An 11,024-nucleotide genomic window follows, 5' to 3' on the forward strand; every position below is an offset into this window, starting at 1 on the left:
ATTGGTCCCCACGTTGGTGCAAGGACCACATGACCAAATAGCGTTCTCTCTCCCTTCATTTTATAAGGCAGTGAGGTGGTGATTTCAAGAGGGGCTGTGTCTGGTGCATGGACCACGGGACGAGGTAGCTTCTTTTAACAATAGGAGTAGATAAAGAATTGTTGATTGTTGGAATAAAGTTAGCAGTAAGGACCTGGGGACTAGGTCCCTCCTTTCCTATTTATACTTAGAATGGTTATCGAGACGGTTAGAAGAGTTCTTGTGGCGGCTAGAATCTTATGTTCGAGTCTGTGGTTGAGAAACGGCTGGGTCTTCAGTTGTTTCCTCTAGTATTCGTCTTTTGTCATCGCTGACTTACGTAGTGGACCCATGCCACGTGCCTTTCAATTGATGGCAAGCTATTTTTAGGTAATAGAAAAAAAGGATATTTATTAATCCTTCCCCAGTTCGATCCCCCCCTTCTATCAAATATATATGTAAAGCTCTCAATTACCAAAAAAAAAAAAAAAGATATTTATTAATCTTACTATCTATTGCGGCATGTTCCTTGAATCTTCCTTGAAATTTAGTGGTGCCTTGAAGGTGAGGTTAACAAGAATAAATCTAAGTCTAAGTCTAAATGAATCTTATAAAAATTCATTTACACGGCCGTAATCTAAGTTCGTATATGAAAGTCCCCTCACTGAATCTAATCTCAACTATATATCTTTGAAGTCTAATTAATCTGATCAGATGATCCAATCAAACGGCTGTAACATTCCCTTGAGGAGTTGGTTGTGCATCGATTGGTGGAGTAAGAAGTAGAGATTTTAAAAAATATATAAATCCAGTTTTTTTTTTTTTCCGTAGAAAATATATAAAGGTCAAAGATTTCATACACAGCCGTGCAAGCATGCACGGTCGTGTCCCCTCTCACAAAAAGTAGGAAATATCATAAATCTCCACCTATATTTAATTCCTCAAAACTCCCACCCTATCACGAAAACTTCCCCCATATATAAATCCAGTTTTTTTTTATTTTTTTTGGATAGAAAATATTTAAATCCAGTTTTTAACTTAGATTTAGTGGTTGACCGGTTATAAGGAACCAAACACCATATCCACCTATAAAATACCTATGGCTCCTTTGAGAATTGGAGATTGAAAACCCAAAACCCCTTAGTTTTTTTTTTTTTTTTGTTGGATAGAAAATATTTAAATCCAGTTTGTTACTTAGATTTTGTGATTAACCGGTTATAAGCAACCAAACATCATATCTACCTATAAAATACCTATGGTTCCCTGCCTTTGAAAATTGGAGATTGAAAACCCAATACCCTCACAGAGATTCCAAGTAAAGAAGCCTTCCTCTCATCTAAAGCTCCAGCAATGTCTAAGGAGATTCTCTTGAACTCCTCTGATAATTTGGGTGTTTTGGGGATTCTTAGAGAAGCCCTACAAATCTTCCCAAGAAATGGAAAGATCATGGCTTCAATTGCTCTGTTCTCCCTCGTATCTAACTTTCTTGTCTTCTTAGATTACCATTTCTCATTCGAACCATTCTTCTCTGATTTGGTTATGCATTTATTCCCATTAAAAACCGCACAACCTGGTAGCCCTGAGTACTATGACCTGGTGATTGCAATCAAGAAAAATGTTGGAGTCCTTCTGGTCAATCAATTGATCATTGGAGTATTCATATGGGTTGTCTCTCTTTTCTCCTTGATTGCAACAATCTACGCTTCCGCCGTGACATACTCCGGTGAGGAATTGACTCTTAAGGAGCTTTTAACACAGATCGGAAGAACTTGGCGTGGACCGGCGATCACTTGCTTCTATATTTCTCTCATGAGTTTAGGTTTTTCTGTTCTTGTTCTAATTATGTTTGGTTTACTTGCAATGGTATACAATGTTATGAGTTATTTCACCTTGGTCACAGTAGCTCTCTTGGTGGTTCTTTTGGTAATGGCCATAAACCTCTACTTCGTTATGGTTTGGATGGTTGGCCTTGTGGTCTCTGTTTTAGAAGATGCTTGTTATGGAATGGAAGCAATTCGTAAAGCTAGAGAAGTTACGGTGGGAAGAAAGCTTCAAGGATATGTTGTCTCCCTTGTTTTGGGTCTATTCCTCATTTCAATTTCTGGTTTTCTTGGATATGCAAACAGCAATATAACGAAATTTTCTGCTATGGTTCGACTAGCTCTGTATTTCATGTCGACAAATATCATCTGCTTGTGGAAAATCTATGGTGCAGTGGTGTACACAGTTCTATATTTCGAATGTAAGAAGATACATGGAGAAGAGGTGAAAGTGGAATTAGGTTCAGGCCATATAATTTTCCCTACTGTTCCTCTTTTTACTGAATCTATGGCGTGATAAAGTTTGTGGATTTAAGGCTTCATTTCCATGCATATTTTGACTCTACAATAAAAATCCAAAGAGCTTAGGCAATTTGTAACTAGCTCTGCGTTCTAATTGCTTGCTTTTCCCATACTAAGTTTTCATAATTTGATGTAAAGTGAATGAAGTCTGTTCTCTTCTTGATTTGTTTTTAGGAAGATCTTTACTCCTTTTCTTTGGTTTCTATTGAAGCTTGTGGATTGTAAGATTTAGGCGATCATTGAATCTTCTTGTGTGAACCTAGGTTGGCAAAGAATCTCTAAGCCCATCAAGTCAATATATTGAAGAAAGAAATTAAAGAAAAATAATGGGCATTTCAGGGATTCTATGTAAATCTTATTCTTATAGTCATATTTTTATAATGGGAAAGAGATCGTTGCCTGGTCATGTGATTCCTACACCAGTACGGAGCCAATAAGGGTTCAGGCAGGGGCTTCAACATGGATCGGGTATTTGTTCTCACAGGGGGTGTGGCAGTAATTTCATGTGCTCCTGTGTTTGAACACAAGTGCCACATGGCCCACATGAACAGGAGAGTTGATCTCGTGACCTCCTGGGGGCAAGCACTCTACTACCAAGCTACTGACCAAATGAGTAAGCATTTGTTCACAAATTGAAGCCAAAATAAAGTACGCATGCCTTAGAAATCTTACAATGGGAGTTGCTTAGAAAGCAAGATGAGCTTAACAATAAACAGTTTTCCAAGAATCAATAATGTTCAAGCATGGCCATGTTGGCCCATCCCACGCCCAGTCAATGAGAGCGTGGGAGAGGGTTGTCCATCCCACAACCTCGTTTTCATTGTTTAGGCTGCTCCCATTTCGCTTGCTGCTACTACGGGATTCACATTTGCTTTCTTTTCCTCTGACTACTAAGATGGTTCAGTTCGCTAGGTTGTCTCTTGCCTGCCCATGGATTCAGCAACAGTTCGAAAGGTTGACCTATTCAGGAATCTCCGGATCTATGATTATTTTCAACTCCCCAAAGCATTTTGCCAATCGTTCAATTCCCTTATACAATGTTATGAACTACTTTCCCTTGATCACAATGGCTCTTTTGGTGGTTCTTATGATTGGTCTTGTGGCCTCTATTTTAGAAGATAGTTGTTATCGAATGGAAGTACTTGAAAAGATGAAGAACTTCCCGTGGAAGAAAACTTTGACATCCTTGTTTTGGGTTTATCTCGAGGGTAAGAAGATCCATGGATAATCAGATGGGTTAGAGGTGACAAAAACGGTAGTTGCGGTAGTTGTGTGTACACTATGGTGAGAACTGTGCTTGCATTGCAAAAGTAGGGGTGATCCCTCTTCTTTGTCACCTACTTTCTTCACCGAACCCAGTTGTACAAGAGAATGTTGTGAGCCGCACTTCTCAATTTATCAATCAATGACAAGACGAATTGGATAATGGAAGAAGCAGGATGTTTGGCATCAATTATGGAGATTCCAAGGTTTGAGCACACAATAGAGGCAAGGGAAAATGGTGCAGCAACACTCTTCACCTTGTTTGCGGTTCATGACTATAAGAAGAGAATAGGAGAAGGGACTGTTGAGAAGTGAAGGATGTTAGAGGTGAAGCCGGTGCATTGATATTATTTGTTAGACAACCAATTGGAGTTGAAGTAATTTTGGAGTAGGAAATGAGAGTGGCTGGCTTAATTGGTATAAAGCAAACACAGACTCCTAATGGGTGTTTTTTCTAACAGAAATCAGAAAACAAACTTTGAATAGAAAGATTTGAACATATATAAGATAATTATGGGGGATTGATAGAAACTCTCCCTACCAAAGAATATATGCAGGTCCAATAATGTGTTCAGATATTTTTCGTAGAAAAATAACTTGATACTTACTATGATTAGTTTCATCTAATATCTTAGCTTTTTGATGATGATAATCATCCAATCCAATATCTTAGATGTTCGTGTATAAATGGGTAAGATTTGTGAAACATTAAAAGGTTGACGTATGTATTCCTCTTTTAATTAGGAAACCTAAAATTTAAACTAAGGATTTCTCGAAATATAATTTTTTACTTATTATGATTAGTTTCATCCAATGTCTTAGTTGTTCGAGTATAAATGGGTAAGATTTGTGAAACATAAAAAGGTTGAAGTATGTATTCCTCTTTATTTAGGAAACCCAAAATTTAATTACGGTTGACTAAGGATGACCATTTATAGTCACTACTCATTTAAAAAAAAACGCAGTATATTTGTTTGTTAACACAACAAAATCATGTATTCATATGATAAGGGTGACATGTGAATCACAAAACAAGACATAGCAACTAAGCATGGTTCTAGAAATTGGACCAAACCAAACCAGTTTGAAGCAAAACCTCCAATTTTCTGGTCCCACGTTTTCAGTCTTATTTCTTCAACCGGATCAGTATTGAACTGCTCAACAGAATAAAACCAGAACCTGCACTCTCATTAGTTCAATGCTAATTTTTGGACCCCCTAGGCCAGGTCCAGCTAGTCAATTGCGAAGTTTGAACCAGACTGTACTTAGTGAGATTTTTTAAAGGTGATTGTGTTTTTAAAGTGTAGAAACTTATGGTACTTTATACCAAAGGTGGAAAAGGAGGTTTTCTAACTCAACTTGTTACTATTCTTTCAGAAAAAAACTGGTGATTTGGCTTTGTCAAACCCGGTCATTGTGAGTCACGTTTTTTCTTACTTTTGTAATGCAATAAATATATATAAATTAACCAAAAAAAAAAAATAAAAAAATCAGAAGAATACAAAAAATATAACGGAAAAATAAATGAAGGAATCACATATTTATGCATTTTGAGTTTATAGTTGATATCATTGAGCAAGAGAAAGGAGAGAAGGAGTTAAGGTTTTCTTACTGTTTTAGAATACAGATTTACTATTTTACTCAACTCAATTTCTAAGTGAATCGGTTTTATGATTTTTTTTAAAAGGCTAAACTTGTCAAGTCTGTCATGATTAGGACAAAACTACTGAGTCTTATTTGATTCGATTGGACGATTTATGACCGAGTCTTGTCATTTTTAACTCTGACTTAGTCTACACAATTCGTGACCATGTTTTCCAAAATTTTGACTCGGCCTAGTCAAAACTCGGTTTTTCAGCTTTATATAAATTCTAGACATTCCTTTTTGGATTAGATTTTTTTTTTTCATAGTGAAGAGAGAATCTCTTTTCCATTTGGTGATGTGATGATATGATTGGACTCTGATTTCATCATTAACCCCCACCCTCTATTATATGAGATCGAAAATACACTTCCCTAATCCAATCAAATGGTCGGATCCCATGGTTGAAAAGATTCTAGGTGAAGAGAGATTCCTTATTTATGCTGATTTGGATAGCATTCTGAAATGTACAAAGTAAACAATCCTCATAATGTTTAAGTTGATGAGGTTTAAGGGTTCCAAGCTGGACAGCGGTGGTAATGGCTGAACCACTAAAGCCAGACAAACAAGAATGATTATTTGACCAGTATACCCTGAACCAGAAAAAGACCAGGGTTAAAACAAATATAAAAAGCATAGGCACATACCAGTGTTTTTCTACTAGGCCATATAGGATTAAAACATTTTTTTATGGTTTTCAGATTAGTATCGGTTAGGGTTTGGTTTTGCCTAGTTTTCCATAATCGGTGAGATTTTCAATCGCTCCGGTGAGATAAATTTTTAATTCCAAACCAAAGCCGGCCCAATCAGAAATTGGTTTTTGGTTCAATTTGCACTTTTTCGATCAATTTTAATCGATTTTACCGGTTTAGTTTAGGGTTTCACACCCATATGCTTTTTGTAATACAATAAAATTTCTCATTCAAAACCAATATATGTGATTTTTGTTTTCAGATAGAAAGTCCAAAAGATGTCCCTCATCCGCGCAAAAGATTTTTGCATGCACGGACAGACAAGAGAACTTGTGTCTTTGTCTAAACAAAGGAAGAATATAAATACGACTATACTTTTTTATTTTTAAAAAAAATTAGATTTCTATAGGAAAAAGAACGCTAATCGGTCATGTGGTTCCTACACCTAGATATTGTACTTCTTGGTTTTATCGTTCAGTCCCTAGTGAGGTCCATTCCAACTAATCCCCTTATGTGCGATCTCATTTGTCTTGTGCTGATCCAGGCACTATGTGCCCAAACAGCCATCTTTTGCCCATTTTGTATATATTGTGAAAGGGTAAAAGGACTCTCTCCGGGAGCATGGCTCCTTCGCCCAGACATAGGATGGGGCGAAAAGATCCCCACCGCCTTTCACCACCCCATGAAAGGCGGAAATTTTGCCTATGTTGATGCTTCTACCCGTGCTCCCAGTGGTTCCTAACTAGTGCTCGGACAAAATACCTCCACCCATTAGAACAGAAAAAAAAAAAAAAAAAGGGATAAAGAACGATACTTGGTCACGTGGTTAGACACTGGAGCATGAGAAAGTATTGCCCTGCCCTTGATGAAATAAAAAAAAATTGTCTCATGAAATAAAAAATTAATCTATATTGATGCCTTTGGATGCACTCTCGTTGGCCCTGTGCTGATGCAAACGTTACATGATCGGACAATGCTGTCTTGCCCAAAAAAAAATAGGACTAGGTAAACGACTTGATGATGAATCACACAATTGAAGTAGATTGCAGTGTAAAACTAAAATTTATTTAAAAAAAAAAAATATTTAAGGAAAATTTGTATTACTTCCTTGTACTTAAGTACATTTAAATTTTCACATCTGATTCCCCCAAAAAAGTAAAACTTCTACCTTTACATCTCCCCTAGTACTTTAAAATACCAAATCAACACTTTGTTGACTCATTCTCATCATCTTTGGTGAGAATGGGTCAAGGTATGACAGGAGGACCTTCGGGTAGCTTCAAGATCGGTGGACAGTGCATCTGCATATTGGAAATCTGAGCAGAAAGCTTTTCCAGGGTAAGCTCTGATTGCCGTGATTGTGTTCCTTCAGCCATGGGAAGAATTAATGAAAGCACCAAATGATATACCTTGAGCTCACTACGTTCTTGATTTGAGTTCAAGAACCAAAACTCCAAAAGTTTTAGAGAAATACAGAGTAGAGAAGATGAAGAAGAGGACAAAGAGAAGCAAATAAATATTTCTTTCTTACCTTCTATCCGATTACACTTTCCTATTTATAGGGATTAATTAGCTGAATAATTCTGTTTCAATCCTACAGAATCAATCCCCGAGTACAATTGACTAACCAAATTTCTAACTAACCTTGAGTTGGCTCTTAAGCTCGAAATCCTCTCCGCCATCTGAGCTTCTTCACGCTTCTCTTAGGTCTAGATTCTTCCATAACCTTGTCCCACGTGTACTATTTTACTGACTGGTATCATGTAACTTGTTCACTTTTTTTGGGTAGAAAAATAACTTGTTACTTACTGTTATTAGTTTCATCCAATATCTTAGCAGTTCGAGCATAAATGGGTAAGATTTGCAAGACATCTAAAATTTAAAAGGATGTATTCTTTGTAGATTTAGCAAACTTACCCAAATTTAAACACAATTGACTGAGGATGCAATGGCAACCACTTATACTCACGAACCATTTAGAAAAACATGGTGACTGTTGTTTGTTAGCATAACAAAATCATGTATTCATAAGATATGAATGACATGAGAATCACAAAGCAAGACATGTTGTTTGCTTTTTAACACAACAAAATCATGCTACAAGTTGGTTTTGGACCCTAATTTTCAGTTTTAATCCTTATTTCGGCAACCGGAGTATTGAATTTTTCAACAGGAAAAACCAGATCCTGCATCCTTATTAGTTCAATGCTAATTTTGGACCGGCCAGGCCAGCTAGCCAGTTGCAAAGTTTGAACTGTACTTGTGAGATTTCTTTAAAGGTGGTTATGTGTTTAAAGTGTTGAAACTTATGGTACATTATACAAATTGTTGTCATCCCTTTTTTTTATTAAGTTTTCCTTCACTCATAGTGAAGAGAGAATCTCTTTATCCTTTGGTGATGTGATGTTATGATTGGACTCCAATTTTATCATTAACCCCACCCCTCATTGTATGAAATAAAAAATACCCTTCTTAATCCAATCAGACGGTCAGATCCCATGGTTGAAGAAATTGTCTTGGTGAAGAGAGGCGCCTCCTTAGTTATGCTGCTTTGGAGAGCATTCTGAAATGTGCAAAGTAAATAATCCCCATAATGTTTAAGTTGATGAGGTTTAAGGGTTCTAAGCTGGACAGCTGACCACCAAAGCTAGACAAACAAGAATAATTATTCGATCAGGATTAACAAAAGTAGACCCTAAACCAGAAAAAGACCTGAGTTAATAGCATTGGCCCGACATAGCCCAGCCCAGGAGAACATGGGATGAATATATATAAAAAGCATAGTCCAAACCCAGTGTTTTTTCTATTAGGCCCATATGGGATTAAAACATTTTGTATGATTTTTTTTTGGTTGGGGTTTGGTTTTGGTCCGATTTTTCATGTTTGGTTTGATTTTCAAGAGAACCACGCACCTTTGTCTACACTAAGGAAGAATACGAATAGGACTAGATATTCTTTGGGAAAAAGAATACTACTTTGTGGCATTCCTACACTCAAACACAATATTGGTGAAATGACCTCCCCACCCCTCATGTTGGATGCCTGGGACATGCTCTCATTGGCCCCGTGCTGGCCCAGGAGTCACACAACTAAGCAGCATTCTCTCCCATATTCTTATAAAAAAAATGACTAGATTTTCTAAATATTGAAAAGTGAAAAAGGACTCTTTCTGGAAGTGTGGCTGTTGTGTCCAAACATAAGATGGGGCAAACTGACCCCCACCCCATGAAAGGCGGAAATTCAGCTCCTGTAAATATAAAAAATTGCATTTATATTGATGCCCGTAAGTGCACTCTTGTTGGCCCTGCGCAGGTGCAGACGCTACACTGACAACATTCTCTTGCTCAAAAAAATAGGACTAGATAAGGACTTAATGATGAATCGCAGTTGAAGTAGATTTTAGATACTGAATTTGATAGTTTAGGAAAGATCATTGCTTCAATTGCCCTGTTCTCCCTCCTTTCCTAGTGTCTTCTTTTGTTGGATGACCATTTCTTGATCGAACCATTCCTCTTCGATTTGGTTATGAAAGTGACTACTAAGGAGCTTTTATCACAAATCGGAAAGGACTAGGCATGGATGGGTAATCACCTGGTTCTATATTTCTCTCATGAGTATAGGTTGTTCTGTTCTTGTTCTAATTATGGTTGGTGTGCTCACAATGGTTGCCAATGGTTCAATTCCCTAGTGCAATGTTAAGAACTATTTTCACTTTTTTACCACAATGGCCCTCTTAGTGGTTCTTTTGGTTCTCGCCATAAACCTCTACTTAGGAATGGTTTGGATGGTTGGTCTAGTGGTCTCTGTTTTATAAGATGGTTGCTGTGGAATGGAAGCACTTGGGAAAGTTGAAGAGTTTACGGTGGGAAGAAAGCATCAAGGATACCTTGTCACCCTTGTTTTGGATTAGTCCTCATTACAATATCCGGTTTTGTTGGATATGAAACCAGCGATATGAAAATTTTGGCGATGCTTAGACCAGCTCTGCATTTCATGTTGACAAATATCATCTGCTTGTGGAAAATCTATGGTGCAATGATGTACACAGTTCTATATTTCAATTGTAAGAAGATCCAAGGAGAAGAATTTTGTGCACTTAGAAAGGCTACAAAATAGAAATCAAAAGAGCTTAGGCAATTGTATATCTATGTCATAAGTGTTGGAGTTCGTCCCAAATCTTTAGGGTCTAAGCTGACGAGAGATTCTCCCAATCAGAGTCTGACATGCTTTTCCACACGCATAGACATAGCTCTACTTAAAGACATGACTATATGTATGAAAGTGTTCTAAGGCATTAATTTGGAATCTTAAAAATCCTGATTGTTGAAGTCCATCCCTTCTAGGGTTATACCCTTTCAAAGGGTTGCATTCGAAGGACACCATCACAGGAGGCCCGACCCCTTAACACTCATGCATCTCTAATTTTTGTATACTCTCTCTTCCAGTTCCATGAAAATATTATTTTGTTTTTGAAGTTGAGCACAGCCCCAAAGTGCAATTCCCCTTGTTTCGGGAAACTAGGCATGAAGAGCATAGATATATAATTACGAGGGGCACATTGAACCAACTCTCTCAGTGGTTTTGATAAGGGGTCTAATTTCTTTAGATAATGGTGAAGTCTGTGTTGCAATTCCGAAGGGTTTGTTTGTTCAATCTCTTTGGACTTGATGCGAGACCCAGTAATACTCTCAACGAGTCAGACCTGAGAACGATCTCCCATAACATAACCCAGTGGATGGAAAGAAGTTCCTTTCACATGTCGTATATGTCCAAAGACAGTACATATGCATGCCCATACCCGTCTTGTGCCAAATCGAACTCTCAGAAGTCTTGATCTCGTAGTGGTGCTCTGCACATTGAATCCATTTTAACCCATTAGATGTCACAGATATGTCAATGGAAGCAATTTATGTGATTGTAGCTTCTAAGGTTACAATCAAAGTTAATGCAATCACAGTTGAACTTCTAATCAGTAGTTAACAAACGGGTTAGAGTGCTACCAAATACTGGAAAGAGAATCGCGCTCGCATTGCAAAAGTAGGGACGTGATCCCTCTTCCTCCACACC

The 11,024-nt window shown here is 37.5% G+C and overlaps 1 protein-coding gene across 1 annotated transcript; it reads left to right on the forward strand.

Annotated features, from left to right (window-relative positions):
* The first annotated feature begins 1,291 nt into the window (after positions 1 to 1,291).
* On the forward strand, positions 1,292 to 10,036 carry LOC122660068. Its single transcript, XM_043855243.1, has 2 exons — positions 1,292 to 1,837; positions 9,578 to 10,036. Exons 1-2 carry the CDS (start codon positions 1,369 to 1,371, stop codon positions 9,643 to 9,645), a joined length of 537 nt encoding a protein of 178 aa, XP_043711178.1. The 5' UTR covers positions 1,292 to 1,368; the 3' UTR covers positions 9,646 to 10,036.
* The last annotated feature ends 988 nt before the right edge of the window (positions 10,037 to 11,024 follow it).

This window comes from Telopea speciosissima, chromosome 4 (genome assembly GCF_018873765.1).
Source record: "Telopea speciosissima isolate NSW1024214 ecotype Mountain lineage chromosome 4, Tspe_v1, whole genome shotgun sequence".
NCBI lineage: Eukaryota > Viridiplantae > Streptophyta > Magnoliopsida > Proteales > Proteaceae > Telopea > Telopea speciosissima.

Coding starts and splice junctions, on each gene's coding strand:
- LOC122660068 (XM_043855243.1), top strand. CDS start 1,369: ATGTCTAAGGAGATTCTCTTGAACTCCTCTGATAATTTGGGTGTTTTG. Junction 1,838..9,577: donor TATTTCTCTCATGAGTTTAG/GTTTTTCTGTTC, acceptor TCATGAGTATAG/GTTGTTCTGTTCTTGTTCTA.